At 53.0% G+C, this 18849-nt stretch overlaps 1 protein-coding gene across 21 annotated transcripts in view; it reads right to left on the bottom strand.

Annotated features, from left to right (window-relative positions):
- Nucleotides 1-1721: 1721 nt before the first annotated feature.
- DYSF (dysferlin) overlaps nucleotides 1722-18849 on the bottom strand; it is a 202305-nt gene continuing 185177 nt past the window's right edge. For all 21 annotated transcript variants that reach the window (XM_053924834.2, XM_053924830.2, XM_053924832.2 and 18 more), the window contains 9 exons: nucleotides 17721-17860; nucleotides 16488-16576; nucleotides 16138-16233; nucleotides 15580-15721; nucleotides 11135-11234; nucleotides 9673-9851; nucleotides 7632-7741; nucleotides 6119-6266; nucleotides 1722-1990 (listed from right to left, as the gene is read on the bottom strand). In XM_053924834.2, coding sequence (XP_053780809.1) covers nucleotides 1952-1990; nucleotides 6119-6266; nucleotides 7632-7741; nucleotides 9673-9851; nucleotides 11135-11234; nucleotides 15580-15721; nucleotides 16138-16233; nucleotides 16488-16576; nucleotides 17721-17860 — 1043 coding nt within the window. In that variant the 3' untranslated portion in view covers nucleotides 1722-1951. The remainder of the gene's footprint in view (nucleotides 1991-6118; nucleotides 6267-7631; nucleotides 7742-9672; nucleotides 9852-11134; nucleotides 11235-15579; nucleotides 15722-16137; nucleotides 16234-16487; nucleotides 16577-17720; nucleotides 17861-18849) is intronic.

Raw genomic sequence — 18849 nt, forward strand, 5'->3', positions numbered from 1 at the left:
AAAAAAAAGCAAATGAATGTGTGAAAAAAATTAATGAGTGGGTGCAATCAGTATTCCCCCAGACTCTTCTAACGCAGCTGATAGATGCATGGTGTGCGTTTCTTTCCATCTGCCTTCCTGTACTTGGAAGAAAAGAGAACTTTCCTTCTAAGGTCAACCCCTTTCTCTTCTTCCCCAGTAACTGGTTCCGTTAATTATTCCACAGTCTGGCTTGTACCTTTGATCTTCCCCTCCCCAGTGGCTTCCTCCTCTGTACCTTCAAATATTCTCAGGTCTCCCCAGCCTCTCAAGCTCTGTCAGCACCTCCTGAGGCCACAGCCCCACCTCCTTCTCCCTCTCATGTCCAGTCTTCTCTGCAGGATGGCTGGCTCTTGGGGCCTTTGCACAGGCACACACCAAGGGTCCTCAGGGAAAGCTCCCACCAGACTGACCTTCTCAGAAGAGTTTTGGACCCTGGCCCTTGCCTGGGGTTGTGTGTGAGGTGTGGCCCCCTGACTCCAAGGTCTCAGGAGTCAAGGTCTCAGGACTAGCCACCCAGGTTCTCAGGGCCCATGCAGAGCTGGACACAGAAGGCCACCTCTGACCTGGCCTCCCCTGAAGAGAGCCTCACTCTGCCTCTTCCAGAAGGGCTTGGGTTGTCAGCCCTGTGCCAATCACTTCCAGCCCTGCCAATGAGGTGGGGACCTGGCAGAGCCTCTGTCTAGATCTCAGAGTGCAGTGAAGAGCCAAGGGGTCTGGAAGGATCACCGTGGGGTCTTGGGGCCTGCGCCAAGGGAGCAGGCTCACGTGGGAAATAGGAGAAGTCCCCCTGGGTAATAGGAGAGGAGGCAGCCAGCTGTGCTTCAGAGTTCCAGCCCCTGGGGGAGGGAGACAAGGGCTCCTATATTAGAAACATGATGTTTTCATGCTTTTTGCTTTTTCTCTAAGTATGTTCTTGCTGCTGCCATAGATTAAGCTTGATTCCTGCAGGAGATGTCAGCCCCATGGCAAATGCTTAGCTTCAGACCACAAGAAAAGGTGTATTTATCCAGGCCAGACCTTGAAAGCAGTGTGAGGAAGCAGAGGGTAAGAATTGCAAGAAATCCCAAGAGTGTGGAATACAAGGTCATAGTCAGGGGACCAGCAGCCCTCCCAGTCTGGGGAGTTTCTGGGCCAACCCATTCCTTGGGGCTCCATTGGTATAAAGTGGAACCACTTCTCAGGTGTGGTCAAAGAAACTGGAAAATACTTGTAACTACCACCTAAGCAAAGACACCTGGAAAAGGAGATGCCTGAGTGAGGAAGGGAAGGGGAGGGGGAAGTCCTGGAGACACCGAACACACTGGGTCTTTTTTTAAAATTGATTTGAGAGAGAGAGAGAGGGAGAAAGAAAGAGGGAAATATGAATTTGTTGTTCCACTTATTGATGCATTCATTGGTTGATTCTTATATGTGCCCTGACCAGGGATTGAACCTACCACCTTGGATTATCAGGACAACCTCTAACCAACTGAGCTACCTAGCCAGGGCCAACACCCTGGGTCTTTAAGCAAGCCAGACACCAAGCCTCAAAGCCCACCCCACCCCCAACCAGTCCTGTCAAAGGATCCACAGTCCCACTCAAAACGCTGACCCAGAATGTCATACACCCCACCCCCACCCCACCTATCCAGACACACGCCCTGCACAATCCCACCCCATCCAGGTACTAAAGAGATACACACACCAACACAGCTTCGTGGTTCCAACTGTTTTATACCGAAATATACATGGGTTGATGCAAAAAGGGCCAGACTGGGGGAAAAAGAAACGATGAAAGCAGTGATCCCAGGGCTCGATGTTACCAACTCTCGGAGCACATACCAGTCCACCTGTCTGTCTGCCCGCCCCGGCAGGACGGTCAGGGCTAGAGGTCTGGAGGAGCTCAGCTGAGCTGGGCAGAAGAAACAGCCAGTCCTGGGAGAAAGAGTCCTCAGCTGAAGGGTTTCACCAGCTTCATGGCAGCATAGTTCTAGAGGGAGGGAGGAGGCAGGGACATGTGACGACACCTGTCAGGAGGGAAGGAGCCACAGAAGGAGGCTCACCTACTCAACCACCTGCCCGGACCTTGCCCTCACCTCACCTCGCCTCACTTCACTCAGCTCAACACTACCCTCCTGGTGCTCTTGCCAATCACACAAGCTCAGACCTCCCTGGAACTCCTCTGGAGCCCTTCCCCTTGGGGGCCGCAGCTCATCAGCCCAAGGCCCGCTCTCATGTTCTAACCAGCAGGGCCTACCCCGGCCACTTCCGTCAGACAGGGGGCCTGAAGGCATGGCCGTGATTCGCCCCCTCCCACATGGACTCAGGGCTCACCGGCCACCACACTCCTGTCCAGAAAGCAGAGAGGGAGAGAGGGAGTTGGGGGGCTGGGTGTACGGAGATGACCCACAACGCAGGCCAGCACCTGGGATGGGTCACCCCTGATTAGATGTTGGCTGCTGCAGGATTGAAAGGAATCTCCCATCCCCACTCCTTTCCCCCAAACCATGAAAACACACACAACACAACACAGGGCTCCTAATTGGGACAGTATGTTCCCCAGCGCCAGCCCGGGAAAGCCAACTCTGGAAACAAAGCCTTCCCGCCAGATCGCCTCCTGCCTCCTTACACTGGCCCTGCTCCCGGCTGACTGGCGGGCGCTGGGAGGAATCAGACAGGCTGCCCTCCTTGTCTCCCTCCCTGGGGAATTTCCAAGAGGGTGGGGGATTAGACCAACTAGAGTGGAGCAGCCCCAGCCTTGGGCTCCTCTCTACCCTGCCTTCTGCCCTTCCCTCTGAGGCCAAAAAGCCAGGTGAAGGTCTCGGGGCCAACCAGGTGATTGGGCAACTTGGCTGGAGAGAAGCAGGATTTGCCCAGGTCATAGCAACAGCCTGCCAGCACAACCATCTGCAGCCTAAGCCCAGGCACCCCTTTGGCCCTGGTCCTCTCCCCTAGGATCTGCCCCACATGTGCCAGCTCTGGAACAGGGAAGGCATGGCTGGTATTGTAAAGACGAGAATTCTCAGAATCCAAAGGAAGGTGATGGCTACTGTTGGGGGCCTAGGAGACAAGGGAGGGCTCTGACCAGGGCTAGTGGTCAAAGGGCTGCTCTGTGCCCGCCCACAGGGCCTGGGGCTAAGGCTGCCCCAGGAACAAGGGAGGACCAAGGGCTGGAAGTAACTGGAAATCTTCTCTTTCTCTCGCAGCCAGGCAGCAGGGCCTCCTTCCCCAGACCCTGAAGGCCTGGTCTGCTGTCTAAGTGCCTCACAGGGAAGGGCCCAGCTGGCCAGGGACAGGAGCTAGGCATAGAAAGGACAGTGGTGATGTCACTTTGGCTCACCCCTGCACTTCTCTTAGCTCTTCAGGAGGAGGCTGGCTTGATGTGGAACCCCCCAAGGAAGGTGAAAGAGCTCCCCTAACCACAGTGCTAGTGACCGCAAGCCAAAGCTGACCTAGCCCAGTCCCGTCTGTCCTTATGCAGATGGGAGGGCCTTGCCAAGGTCACACGGGAAGTCACTGGCAGAGGCAGAGCCCAGCCAACATCTCCTGACTCCAAGTACAGAGCTCCATCCTGCAGGACAGCAATTCTGCAACCTGAATGTGCCCAAAACGCAGGTTCTCCTCAGCAAAATGCGGCCAGCCCAGGACTCTGCACTTCCAACTAGTTCCCTGGGGTTGCCGCCACTGCTGCTCCTCGAGTTGTTAGAAATGCTGTTCAAGGTCGTTTCATTATAATGTTGCTGAGATGCCACAGGAACTTACCAACTGGTTTTGTTATATGTCATTTCACTTAAAATGGCAGAACCTATTGATGGTGAGTGAGCATTTCCTGTATCAAGGGAGTGTGCCTCCTGTGGTGAAAATAGTTAAAACCACAAAGCCATCCCTGTTGGTCCCCACCATGGACTGGGGGACCAGCAGAGGGGCTATCTGGTCTGGGCCCTAAGTGACAAAGAAGGGTCTAGGGCCGGGATGGCAATGCAAGGATCTGTACCAGTTGTCTTCTGCCTACTAAACTCCCCTGGGCTGAGCCTCATGACGGAGCACCTGATTGCACCCCTGTCTGCTCTCCCTCACTGGCTTCACTGTGTGCCCCTGAGAGGTTCCCCACTGGCACGAGCCTCATCACCTTCCCCTTTACCCCTATAACACCTGCCCAACTCTCAGACACACTGCACAGGCTTACTAAAGTCCTCACCTGAAGGAAATATGGCCAGATGCACTCAAAATGAGAGAAGGTGAGCCTGAGGAACACTGGGCAAGTGGAACCTCACCTTCCTGACTCAGCATGCTGGGCCTGCCCCATCTGGGGACACCAGATCCCAGGCCATCGGGGCAGCTCACACTCCAGGGCACCAAACTTGCACGTGCTCTTCCATGGTCCATTATCTAACATTGTATTTGTAATTTCTTCTTCCTTTGCTTCAGAGCACCCTCCAAATTGCACAGGCTTCAGTGACCCACAACCTAGGCTCACCCCTGGACCACAGCCATACCTGGCCAATCAGCCAAGGCTCTTCTTGCTGAGCCTCAGAACGTACTTCGGCAAGGTGCTCCAGGCTCCAGCCAGCTCAGAGGGCCTGGCCTGCAGCCAGGCACATCAGCCACCCTAGACCTGGGCCCTCCTTTGTCACTTATGGCCCAAACAATCCCTTCTACTGTTCCCCACAGTTTGTGTCAGGGACTGAAGGGGATGGCATGGTTCTTTTAAATACAGGACATACACTCTGCTGATACAGTAAGTCCTCACTTAACATTGTCAGTAGGTTCTGCCACTTTAAGTGAAACGACATATAATGGAACCAATTTTTACCACAGGCTAATTGATATAAACAAGAGATAAGTTCCTATGGCATCATCTCAACATTATAATGAAACAGCAACCTTGAACAGCACTTCTAACAAATGGAGAGCCTGCTGATACAGGGGCTTGCCAGTCATGGGGGCGAGCGCCCTCCACATGCCTCCTCCTCCTGGAGGGTTCACACGGGCACGTACCGTGTGGCGCAGGCCGCCCACTGTGGGCACGCTGCACTTGGCTGGTGGCCGGTGCTGACCCAGACTGGGGCCCGCGGTGTCCAGAGCCCTGGGTGAGGAGCTGTGCACAGGATGCCCTGCAGCGCTTAGCCAGTCCCTTCCCCTCTCTGGGTGTCTCCTTCTCTGATGTTCAAATCAGAGTGACATGGAGCTGAATATGCCATTCTCTCCACTTTCATATCAGTTTGAAATTTTCATTTTGGTAAGGTTAAAAATTGTAAAGAATATTAAAAGGCAGGTAACAGCCCAGTAACACTGTGGTCCCTCCAAGGTTTGAAGTCCCAGAGACACTGGGGAGGGGGTGCGGAACATCTTCAGGGCTTCCCTGAGGAGTGGTGAGGACCAGGGAAGCCCAGACAAGAATAGGGCCCCATATCCTCCTCCCTTAGGCGGGGAGAGATAGAGCTGTGGTAGGGGGGCAGCTGGCTTCTTACCAGGTGAAAGGGGTCTTTCAATGTGCATTGTGCCATGTGAGAGACTTCTAGGCCACTTCCTGTGCACCCACACCTTCCCCCTTCCCTACTCTGCTGCAGAAGGCAGGACACACTCTACCTTGGTCCTCAGATGGACAACGAGACCCTCTCCCAGCCTCAGGCCCTCCTTTCTCTGGACCCCAGCAGGTGCCATCCTCACAAAGGGACCTCCTCCTCTGTTCTGCCATCCACACCTTCCCTTCATGACCCAGCCCCACACCCTCCTTCAGGAAGGGTCCTCCACCCACCCCTGCCCAGGGGGCTCACTTTCTACCAACCCTTTGACTACACAGTCTAAGAGCTTGCTGAGGACAGCATGTTTCCCCATCAAGATCAAGTTCAGTTTCCCCTGTTGGAATCCCCAAGGGCAGGACTTTGTCACCTGCCAGACCAGGGACTTCCCAGAGTAGGAGTCCTGTCTCCCCCATCAGACCATGGGCTCTGCAAGGACAGCGGCTACTTCTCTTCATCAGCCTGGGGCTCTCTGAGGACAAGGACAGACTCTCTACCCATAAAACGAGGTGCTGCTGGAGGTCAGAGCTATACCCCCACATTAGACCAGGAGCTCCTCCAGGACAGGGCTTGTGCTTCCCCTCAGGCCTGCTCACCGGGAAGGCATACACGAAGATGCCCAAGAACAGGAGCAGGATGAAGAGAATGATGAAGAGGATGATGGTGCACCGGAACCGCCGCCACAGGATGAACTTCATAGTCTTGTATGGGGAGGTGAACCAGAGGAAGGAGGTGTCGGGGCGCCTGCAAGTGGATTTGCAGAGATCAGCAGGGCAGCCCTACCATGAATGCTTTCCCCACATCCTGCTCCCAAACTGCCCTGGCCCTCCACGGTCAGCCCCCAGGACTGGCCCAGCCTCAAGCCGCCCAGTCCCTGCACCAAAACTCAGCCCTTCACACCTACATTCCCTTCTCCTCCAAGCCTTTGCTGTGGTGTGAGCTCCATCCCTGCTTCCCTCCTCTTCTTGGTGCCAATAAGCCCTACACACCCTCAGGGGCCCAGTTCGCTGCTGCCACCCTGTCCAGGGCACCTTCCCTGCTGCCTTCTTTCCTTCCTGACCCAGGACTTAATCACAGACTAAAGATTTGGGAGCTGGGCAGAACCTCAAGGGGCTGTCACATTAAGTGAGCAATGGCCTCTGAGCCCCAGAGAAGCCAAACCACCTGCCTAGATGCAAACGGCTAGTCCGTGGTCAGGGAAGGATGGCGGCAAGTGAGCCCAGACAGCTGTTTCCCTCACAACCAAGATCATCGAAACCTTCTCCTAGGTCAGCCTCCCAACTCAGCATGCAGAATTTTGTGTCTCAATAACGGCCAGTTGAACTGCATGGTGCTGGGTCTCCTGGGCCTGTCTTGCCTTTCCACCCAGATCCCAGCATCTTTGGGCCAGGATGGCTCTCCCTGTTCTGCCAGCCCCATGGCACTTGGGATGGCACCACGGTAAAGTGGGCTGTCTGTGCTAACTCTGACTCGAGCCACACAGGCCACAGGGAAGCACCCAGCAAACACAGCCCTGACTCCACCACCGCCAACAACAGTCTCTCACCCCCCAGGAACTGCCTTCAAGGCTTCTACACCCACTTAGGGGCCTATGAGGTAGGGCAGACAGGAACCGTTCCCCCCATTTCACAGATGGGAAAATTAAGGCTCAAAGACAAAAAGTGACATTGACACCACAGGAGAGCCATGGAAGGCTGCTTGGTCAAGGGAAAGACCTTGATCGGGCTCCAGAGCCAGTCAGACCAAGTGTGAGAATTCCAGCTTCACCGCTTTCCTTATTCAGCTTTGCTGAGATTGTTTCCTCAACTGCAAAATGGGGATGATAATAACAACCCAGCAGGAAAGGATCCACAACACAATTGTACATGCTATACGACAGTTTGCTCAGCACTCAACCAGCAGCTACCCAGCGGTGCCTACTTCTGGAACCAGCTGTGGAGCCCAGCATTCCTGGAATGATGTCTGTCGCCTGTCCCCTAAAACTGTGTGGCCCTATCCAGGCCACATGGGCCTTGTGACCTCTGTGTGACTATGCAACAGATGTCTCCTACACAGTAGCTACACCTTCCTGCCCCACTGGGCACCAGGGGTCAGAGGCTGGGCACTGACCTTGGGTCTTCGAGTTTGGGGTTCATGTTGGGCTCATCCCGGCCCTGGCCAGCAGGCCGCTCCTCATGCTCATCCTCCGCTACAATCTCCAAGGTCATCTCCAGCTTACCCTGTGGGGACAGAGGGAACCTGGTCAGGGACCCAAAGGCTCTGCCCAAGGGCCTGGAGAGGAGCCACACCAGGATAATTGTGGGAGCAACATTATTTTTTTTAATGATATGGGGTTGATCTCATTGTAAAAGCAGTAACTGCTCCTTGCAGGACATTTATAAACTACAGAAATACACAGGCATGCCTCCTCCTATTGTGCTTTGCTTACTGTGCATTGCAGATACTGCATTTTTTACAAATTGAAGGTTAGACCCTCCACCAGCAAAAAGATGGACTTGCTAAAGGCTCAAATGATGGTTAGTACTTTTTAGCAATAAAGTATTTCTAAATTAAGGTATGTACACTGTTTTTATAGAAATGCTGTTGCACACTTAACAGACTATGGTGCAGTGTAAACATAACGTTTAAATGCACTGGGAAACCAAAACATCCCTGTGACTCGTTTTATTGCGGTTTTCTGGAACTGCACCCACAATATGTCCGAGGTCTGCCCGTGTAAAGGAAGGAGAGCATAAGGCACACCTCCACTACGTGGAGCCGAGCGCCATTCGCACTTTTATGCATCAGAGCTGTTTTCTCTGCGAGTCTATGAAACATCACACTGTGTATATATAGTTCTATGGCTTGCTCCTTTCACTTAGAAAGATATTCTGTATAATTATATATCCTCTAAAATTTGCTTTGCAATAGCTGTAAGACATTCTATGGGATAGTTGACCATAGTTTGTTTCATAAACTACATATTTTGGCTCATTTAGGTAGTTTCCAACTCTGCAATAGTATAAGTCATATCCCAAAATGCAATTTTTAAGTTTTAGCTGGTTATTTCTTCAGGAGAGACTTTTAGAAGTGGGATGACAGAGGCCAAAGGCATAAATACTGTTAAATCTCTTGCTGCCTATTACCAAATTGCTTCACACATGGTAAAACCATTAGCTCCCCCAGCAGAAATAGATGAGGAGCCTGTCTCTGCATCTTCACAAGCAATAAGCATTTCTATTTTTTTAATTCTGATTTAATAGGCAAAAAGTTTTCACATTAAAAAATATGTCTTTATTTGCCCTGGCTGGTGTGACTCAGTGGGTTGAGCACTGGCCTATGAACCAAAGGGTCGCCAGTTCAATTCCCAGTCCGGGCACATGCCTGGGTTGTGGGCCAGGTGCAGGAGATGCAACCACACATTGATGTTTCTCTCCCTCTCTTTCTCTTTCCCTTCTCCTCTGTCTAAAAATAAATAAATAAAATCTTTTTAAAAATTCTTTAAAAAATATGTCTTTATTTCATTTCTAGAGGGAATAAACCTTTTTAAATATGTGATGTCCAATTGTACTTCTTTTGTGTATTATTTATGCAGGCCCCTTGCTCATTTCTCTATTGAGGTGTTAGTTATTTCTCCTTAATTGTTGTCATTCCTTATAAAACAAGGATATCTTATTTCAAGGGCCACTTTAGGGGTTGGCTGACTGCCTGGTATTTTTAAATAAACTGGCAGGGATTCACTTCCTCTGCAGAGGAAAGACGGTTCATGGTCCCCTGTCGCACCCCTGAGCAGACTCTGGGCAAGAACAGTAGTGCAAAGACAGGCTCCTACTCAAATGACAGAGGCATGAACGCTGTCCTCTTCAGGAGGCCCAGGCCACAGGGGACCCCAGCACACAGATCATGGTGAAGGCCAAGGAGCAAGAGTACAGACAGGATCAGAGGGAGAAGATAGGGTCAGAGGGAGATAGGTCATTTTAGATTTAAACAGGCTTCCCTGGTATGTGAGCCTCAAGGGGAGGAAAGCTGGGAACTGGAAAGGGGAGGAGGCTGGTGCCTTGGAAAACTGAGAGGGTGGGAAAGAGAGGGGGAGAGGACCATGAATGTGCCCAGTGGCCCCTATGGAAGAGCGGTCCCAACTCCTCCACTGGGTTGGGGAGAGCAGACTTACCGCCAGTATCTTCTTCTCACCCTCCTCCGCCACACAGGGCCACCAGCCCTTCACTGTTTTCTGTTCAAAAAGGGACACAAACCACTCCGGGTGGAAAGTGTCATCCAGCAGGTCCAGGGAGCACTTCTCGGCTGTCTTGGCGGGCTTGGGCATGCGGTTGAGATCCAGCTGCAAGGCGCCTGCAGCAGAGAGGGGGATTTCTCAGTCACCGGCAGCAGAGGCCTGCCCGGCTGGGCCGGTACCACAGAAACTCGCTGCCCCGCCCTCAGCCTCCAACCACGGGCTCAGCCACGGGTCAAAACCCTCAAACTGCAGCTCCCCATCCATTCTGTCTTATTCCCTCTATACAGCTTCCCATCTATCTGCATGGGCCCACTAATCTACCCTTATTGATCCACCTTAAAGAGCTTCCCACTGCTCAACTATTCATCCTACTGTGCACAAATCCATTCACTCACCCATTGTCTACATCTGTCATCCATCAATTTTTAATTGTTTTTATTGTGGTAAAATCTATATGACATAAAATTTGTCGTTTTAATTCAAAATTCATCACCCCTAAAAGAAACAGCATACCCATTAGCAGTCACTCCCCACTTCCCCCTCCTCCCAACCCTGGCAACCACAAGCCTACTTTCTGTCCATATAGACTTGCTTATTACGGACATTTCGTATAAATGGAATCATACAATATGTATCTGTTTGTTGTCTGGCTTCTCACCCTTAGCATGTTTTCAAGGTTGATCCACGTTGTACAGCATGTGTCTGAATTTCATCTCTTTCCATGGCTCAACTATACAGCATGCTATGGACAGACCACACTTTCCTGGCTAGCGTTTATGGTTGTGATGGAGCCATTACAGTCCAGCCCACTGGCCCCATACGAAGCTGTCCCCTTCGCCCCACTTCTCACCCCTGAGAGAGCACGCCCTTCAGCCCAGCACTCCCTGCTCCCCAGCTCAGGGTTTCAGCACACTTCTGTCCCATCAAGACCCTGCCTGGGGTCTGGGGCTGGAGCTGGGCTCATTTGTTCCATTGTCACTCAGGCACAAGGGTGAAGAGGGTCTCGAGCCCCTCACTTGCTGGACTCAGTCTGTATCTAGACTGAAGGATGGGGTGGGGAGGGGTGGGAGGCATCCCTGCAAACCTGTGGCCAGACAGCCAGTGATGGCCAGTGTGGGCTGCACTACCTTCAACCTGTGTTTCCCTCTCTTCCTTATCCACCTGAGTCCTCCCGTCTAACGTAGCCCAGTGTTCAATGCCACTTCTGCTGACAGACCCACCCTGCTGACCACTCTGGCACTGCATCACAGACCTCATTTAGCACCCTAGTGACTCCGAGCTCCCTGAGGCAGAAAGCAGGATTGCACCTGCTGCCCACCAGCTGAGAGTGGCACACACCAGTGGGGCTCCTGGGGCAGCCCTGATGTGTGGAATGGTGCTGACCAGAGGCACTGCTCACCCAGAAAGTCGTCGAAGGAGAACTTGTCATTGTCCCAGATCTGGAAGATCACCCTCGCTGGGATTTTGCTCTCGGTCTTGTCCAGCCTCCAGAAAGCATCCTGGCCCAGAGAAGGAAGCGAAAAAGAGAGATTAGAGAGAGGCAGTGGTCCCTTCCAGCCTGGAAGGTTGCCTGGAGGAGGCAGTGGAATGGGACATCCCTCAGGGACTTGCCAGAGCTAGGTCCTGGCAGGAAGACTGATAAGACCTCAGAGAGCAGTGTTCAAGGTTCAGGAGGGTACCATGCAGGACCCCTTCACATACCCTCCCAATTCCTCCTCTAATCCTCCCAATTCCGTGATTCCACATTCTCATTCCCATTTTGCAGATGATGAAACAAAGGCTTAGAGAAGAGTTGGCCCAAGATCTGACAGCTAATAATAATATTAATATTACACTTCTTATGCACCAGCCCTTTACCACTACAAACTCATTTATCCTTTCAATAACCTATAAAGTAGACAGTATCCTTGCAACTGAGGAAACCAGAGCATGTAACTTGTGAGTCATACCCCTGCGAAGTGGCAAGCCAGGGTTCACACCTGGGAAGTCAGGCCTCAGACTCCTGTTCCCTCCTCTAAATCCTGCTCTTCCCTTGTGATATTGGGGATGGGATGGAGTGGCTGGGAACCTGAGGCTCCCCCCTCCCCACCCTGGCTGTCACCAGCAGGATCCCCCTGACACACTGCTGTAAGGAGCTGGGGGTCAGTGACCCTAGCTCTTCCCTCACCACACCAACTCACCCACCTTCACCTCCAAGAGCTTGTCAAAAGCCTCTGGTGCAGGGAAGTTCACCACCCTCCTGCTCTCCCCACCCCACCTCCCTCAGACCAATTGGCCAGAAACAGTGTCATCTTGGGCCTCTTCCCAGAGGTCACTTGGAACCACTGCAGCATGGGGAATGTGCGTGCCAAGACCTGGGTTTACCCTGGGTCTAGCCACACTCAACCCAAAGCGCTGCCCCTGGGGCTTTCCTGCTCACGCCTGTTCTCTGTCCTCTCACTGCAGCTTCACCTGAGAGGGTGGCAAGCACAGGAAACACTCTGCCCAGCCCACAGACGATGGGGGCAAGGACCTGAGTGCCAGGTCAAAGAAGGGGCCTGACTGAGCTTTAAAGGGACAGACCCCATAGGGCGCTGGGGAGCACTGCTGACCACACAGGGTTTGTCTGGCTCTGGGTGCCCTGTATGCACAGCCTTGCTGCCCAGTCAGGGCCGTGCCTGCTGTGTGGCCACCCCTGGTCTTGCAGACCCACAGTACTCCTGAACCAAAGACCATGCCTGGCGAGGAATGGCCACCTTGCAAAGCACCAGCTTCAGTCTGGACTGTAGCCAGAGTTGGTGAGGGGGCTCAGGTCCCCAGATGGGCCTTTGCCCCCTGAGCCCCCGTCTGGTGCTCCCCCCCTTTTCCGGACCCCAGCCCTCCTGCAGGTGCCTCCATCCTCTGGTGGGGCTTTTATGGCCAGCACCACAGGCCCTCCTGCACAGGCCGCCAGCAGCCTCCATTCCTCTGGCCGGCTTGGTTTATGGGCTCAGTAATGAGCCAGAGGTTCAAACGGCCCCTGGTGGGAGCAGCTGGGCTGGGGCTCCAGCCTGGGGAATGGCCCCCCAGGTCCCAGGCGCTCATTATGCTCCCGGTCTGGGCCCTTTTACTAGCTGTTTATTTGCAGGGTGGGTGCCTGACGAGCAGGCAGGCCCCGGTGGGTGTGCTGGGCTCCAGGTGGGGAGCCAGCCAGGGCAACAGCGGTGGTTCAAAGCAGTCAGATGAAAGGAGACCTTGTACTTTACGACAGTCTCGTCTGGTTAATGGGGTCCCTGGAGGGCCTGCCTGCCAGAGGCCCTGAACCCCTTGGCAGAGGGCTGGCTCTGCGGCAGGACCTGGGAGCCCAGAGGCAGCACAGCAACCCCGCACAAACCCACCCCCAGACTAAGTCTATTAGCCCAGACCAGCTCGCTGGTGCCCTGCTGTGTGCTCAGCCCCACCGGTCTCCCAGGGCCACTTTTCCCATAGAGGGGCCACGGGCTCTGCCCGGGCCAAGCCAGGTCCCTCTTCACTGTCCTAGTTGACTTCAGAACCCTGTGGACCCTGTTTCTCAATCTCCTCTTCAACCTCTTCCGCCCCTCCCCAGGAGCCTGGCACCACACTGATTTCCCAGTCCCTCATAGCTCTCCCCACTCCTGAGTGCCTCTCCTGGACTCCAACTCCTCTTCCTCCTCTCCACCCTGCAGACCCCTCATCCTTTCGTGCCTAGCCCAGGCTATGGCCCCGGGGCCGGCCCAACTCTCTCCTTCTTCCCTGCTCTGTGCCCGCAATTCAGAGAGGAAACACCATCATTGCCAGAATGGAGCCACCTCCAATTCTTAACCAGCAATGCTAACTGGGCCCTCAGTTAACCCTTCTCTATACCGGCAATGACTCTGCTCTCCCCCTCCCACTTTCCTTCTCCCTCTCTCTCCCCTTCTCTCTTCCTCACTCAGCATAACAGCTACTTCCAGCATTTTTCATTTGTCTCAAATCGCCTGCCACAGTGCCAGGAGATCATCTCTTCTACTTTGTAGAAAATACAGAAGCCGCTGCTTGCTGCAACTCCTTGCTGACATCTCCACTTATCACAGTGAAGGGAACTCATTGTGACAACTGGCCCGCCTCTCATCCGAGCAGGCCAATCTGTGTCTCCCAGCCTCAGTTTCCCACCCACACCCAGCCCCCTTCAGGGCTTGGTGGACACCAGAGTTAGTGTGCAGCATGCCTCAGCCCTCCCTTCCCCATTCTCAGCCCCCACTCCCTCTCTGTCCACAGCAAAGAGACACGGTGTGTGTTTGCTTTGTTATGGAAACATGGTGCAATGGACAAGCACACTGAGCAAAGGCAAACAAGGTTATACCTGCAAATGGGCTGGGGTTTCACTGCCTGCACAGAATGTAGGGCCAAAGCTAAATTCTACTTTCTGGCAGATACTATGCAGTGATCCCTGGGTGAGAGAATTTATTTAACCTTGTTTAACCCATATTTTCTTTCATTTGATGGTTCTGAATGTTCCACAGAACATTCTGGTTTATCTAAAGTGCATATGATCCTGTGCATGCGTCAGGAAGGGGTCACGCGGGAGGGATGTAATAAAGAGAATTAAGAAGACCTAGTGGATTAAAGTACATTATATATTTCCCTTCTTTAAGACACTCAACCACTCAGAAAGAAAGAAGAATCATAAAAGTTCTGTGGCTTCAAACCTTGAGCCACCTCAGGAGGGAACTCAGACCAGCAGAACCAAAGCACCAGAGAGGCATTTACTCTGTCCAGTAGGAGAGAACCTCAATGCACAATTGATTCCAGGTGGGACACTGGTGGTCAGAAGCTGCAACAGAGGCACCCTCCACCTCCAGGCAGCCTGGCCGTGAGGCCCTCCCTGCCCACAGCACCCTCTACACTCTACTCTGCGTTTGCTCCCTAAAGGCAGAGGTAGAGCCACCGGGAAGGAGGCCACCTGCTTTCCTCCTATATCAGGAGTAAAGCCCACATGTGACCTACACTAGAAGATGCTGAGACACAAAAAGCAGAGGTCCCCGAATCCACTCCCCTCTCTGGCTGACACTAACAGCTCTCCCAGGTGCCCTCAGCCTGGGTGAGAAAAGGGAGATCGAGAGAGAAGCACAGTGGCTTCCAGGCCTGGAAGGGCAGAGTCACTCCTTGGTGACTGTCAAGCTTGGACAGTAACCATAGGCACCAGACATAGAAATGTGAGAGACTAGGTAGGAGGGGCCTAGCTAAGCAACACCCAATTGTAAGGACAAACCAGTCCCTCTGCCAGGTAGGTCCCCCCCACTGCCCTGTTGATGGCCACCCTGTGCTTCCCCACTCGGACCCCACGAGCCTTCCTCCTGTTTGGTTTATCTAGGATTTGGAGAAAGGCAGCGAGCGGTTTTAGCATTTGGACTCAGCTACAAATGATGGCTGCGGCAATGGTGTGGGATGGGTGTGGGACAGCAGCAATGCTAGTGATGGCAATGTTGGTGAGGGTGGAAGGAGTAGTGGGCACGGTGAAGACGCTGGCAGCCACTTTGGAGCTAATGGAGCAGTGGAGGAAGCTGTAGCAACGGCGTGAGTGATGTGGACAGTGGAGGCAGTGGTGACATTGGCAGTGAGGAGACAGTGGAGGTGCTGGTGACATTGGCAGTGAGGGGACAGTGGAGGTGCTGGTGGCACTGGCAGTGAGAAGACAATGGTGGTGGTGGCACTGGCAGTGAGGGGACCGTGGTGATGGTCATTCTGCAATGACAGCAGTACTTGGTCCAACAGTGATGGGGCAATGCTAAGCATATGGCAATGGCAAGCCGGTAACTGTAGTACAATCACACTGACGTTAGAAAGCCCCGGAACTAGCACCTTGGGGATGGGAGCAACACTCACCTTCTTGGCAATGAGACAGACTTGCTCAGCTGGCAGGTAGTCAAAGGGGAAAATGAATCTCCAGTTAAAGTTGCCTTCACCTCCCAGGGACCGATAATGCACATCTGTCTTTTGCTTGTGTTCTTCAAAGCCAACCATCCAACTAGACATACACGTTTTTAAAGAACATTTTAAATTAGGGTTTCCACCATAATATGCATCCTTAACTTACGCAAACAAGGAATTAAGAAGGCAAGTGAACTTGACAAGTGATGAAGGGAAAATAATTCCCAAGAAATCATGATTTACCAAATGTGCCACAAGCTTTTAAATATTCTAAATTTTATCTTAATGGACAGCTTCAGACCTTGTAAGTTCAACCCAAATATCAATGTGGAAGAAGAAACCTAGTTGGGGAAAAACTCCCAAAGGCAGAGACCATGCCCATGAGACCCCCCTCCTTTCCTGTCCTCCCCCCACCTTCCTTACACCAGAGCCCCTTCCCAATGGGACATCACCCCAATGGGAAAAGAAGTGACTGTGGAGCTGAGATAGGGGGGCAGGAGGATGAATCCCTACCCTTTTACATAAATGTCGCTCATCTTTTCCCCTGTGATGCTGAGGTCGTCCAGGACCACGTCCTTAGTGTTCCAAATAATACAACGCAGGAAAAACCTATGGAAAAGAATGATTCAAGTCACATGGATTCCCCACCAACAGGTGGGCGGTCCTTGACTGAGAAGCCAAGAAACCAGCTCGCCCAAGAAGACTTCAATGCTTGCCTGGCTGGGTACTTGGCCACAAGACCAGTATCTTGTGGCCTGGGTATCCAAAGCTTGGCCCAAGAACAAACTCCTCATCCCATCCAAGCTGGCAGGGACCCTCCCTCCACCCCACTCAGCTCCAAGCCTATGGCTGGAGTAAGTCACCTTCTAGCTCTCCGTGGGGTGATGTTGAAGGCAGGTCCAGGTTGCCCTAGGGCCTTGGGAAACAGGTCGATCCACATCTGCAGCTTCCCCTGAGGAGACAAGACCCTGTTCTCTCACCACCTTTTTCATTCAACCAACATCTACTGACCATCTGCTCTTGGAGCACGTGACTGAGAAAACCCAGGCCTTGCCATGGAGAGGCCCAACATCCAATAGGGGAGGTGCCCTAAATGGGACCACAGGGCCGACTGTAAAGGTGAATCCACCGGACCACAGGTCGATGACTTGGGCCTGTGCCTGGGGGTCAAGGGTCAGGGAAGGCTTTTCAGAGATGACGGTTCTGAGCTGAGTCTCAGTGCACCAGGTGATAAAGGGGAGAAGGGCATTTCAGGCCATGGGAATGGCCTACACAAAGTCCTGGAGGGGCGGATGATTTCCACACCAGGAAACCACTCCACCTGCCACCCCTCAGCTCCCCATCTCTCTGCAGGCCAGGTGTTGTTTCTGTCCTCATCTTAACAAAGAAGGACCAGGAGTTGAAGTAAGTTCTTCAGGGTCCTAGAGCTAGAGAGTGCAAGACATTCTGACATTCTGATACCTGTCATGTCCCTCTGGGGAGCTGGTGGCCACAACACCAAGGAGAAGAGAGCTCAGTTCCAAACAGCAGAGAGGGTGTCCTCTGCATGTTCTCAAGGGTACCTTCACGGCTGCCTCAACCCCCTCTTTGCTGGAAACCTTTTCTTTCCTTCTGAGCTCACCTACCCTCTGCCTACTGTGCCTCTGCTCACCCTCTTTCTGCATGGGAGAACACTCTTGTCCCTCCTGATGACTGCTCTCTGTGGTATTCTGCCATTCTGTCATAGGGTGCTCATCATCCTGTCTGAACTCCCCACCGCAGCCCAGCACAGGGCCAGCCATCTGAGGAGTCACTGACCAATGACAGAGGAGGGCACCCTGAGGCCAGGCTGAGAGAGCAAGGCTTTGGAAAGCCTCATGGGAAGTCAGAGGTCCAGCCTACACGGGGTTGAAGGGGGCAACTCAGGCTTATTCCTCAGACCCTGAGGGCTGCAGGTAGCCAGAGGAGGCCAGGCCCAAGAGGTCCCCAAGAAGGCCAACAGTGGTAAACACTCAGTCTGTGGAGAAATACCCTCAAGGAGGGAGTGGCCAAGTCCTGTGACCCCGCTGGTGCTGCTGGGATATCCATGCTGTCCTTGGGGTGGGTCAATGGCCTACCTGCTCGATGTCTGGCTGGAGGGGACTATAGAGGGGCCGAGACTCCACGTGCTCCGGGACCAGGCCCTGCTGCCGGAGGATGTGCAAAGCAAGACGCTCCTCCACTGGGCCCAGGTGTGGGTTCAGGACCCTGCCAACCTCTGCCACAGAGAGAAGTCAAAAAAGTTGTGGGTGCTAAGTGAGCAAGAGATGGTAGGGAGACCTTGGGGCCTAGAGATGCCCTTAACCCCCCTAGCCCCGATATACTTCTTCTGGTCTTCACATCTCACTCTCTGTAGGGGAAACCTCGCTGTCCACGGGCTCCAGGCTTAAAGTCCAGATTCCTCACTGCCATGATTTCTACCAAGCCTCCTCTATAAGCTCTTCTTCCTCTTTTCCACCAATTCAAATACTGCCTGCCTTCCAAAGCCCACCCCTTCGAGGAAGCCCTCCCTGACTGTTCCTAACTCTGAGCCCCAGTAACCTCCAGTCCCAGACTGGGCATCTACATGCTCCTAATGCTATTCTCTGGTTCATGCAAGCTGTTCTGTTAGTAACAGTAGCTAAAATAATAGCAATAACAGCAAACACTTATAAAGCAAGAACCAGGCACTGTTCTTCGTAGATATTAACAGGTTCAATCCTCATAATAACTGTAAAAAATAAGTGCTCTTATTATCCCCATTTTACAGACAACAGAAATGAAACACAGAGCAGTCACCCAGTGAGTCAGCAGGGCAGCTGAGACCACACACTCAGGAAAGGTGCATGGCTGGACATGAACACTCCCCCTTGTGCTTTCCAGGTACAGCTCCTACCTGCCAAGGACTGGTGCTGAATGGGATGAGGACTTAGGGGTAGTTCTGACCCTGACAAGCTTGGTCAACCAGCCAGAAACTTGAACTTGGAACTCCCATGTGAGACCTTAACTGGGGTGGGAGGGTCTATATGTCTATACACACATCCACACACAGGTATGTATATTCAGGTGCACCCATCCCACCAGCTCATGTGCACGGGCGCACACACACTCATCAAACCTGTACTGTCCGCTTTAATAGGTGCCACCACTAAGGAAGCACTAGGGCATCACAGAAGGACCACCAGGCCAGGAATCTGGCACTACTCTTAACTGGCTGGGTGACTTCAG

Source organism: Desmodus rotundus, chromosome 5 (assembly GCF_022682495.2).
Source record: "Desmodus rotundus isolate HL8 chromosome 5, HLdesRot8A.1, whole genome shotgun sequence".
In the NCBI taxonomy this organism is placed as follows: domain Eukaryota; kingdom Metazoa; phylum Chordata; class Mammalia; order Chiroptera; family Phyllostomidae; genus Desmodus; species Desmodus rotundus.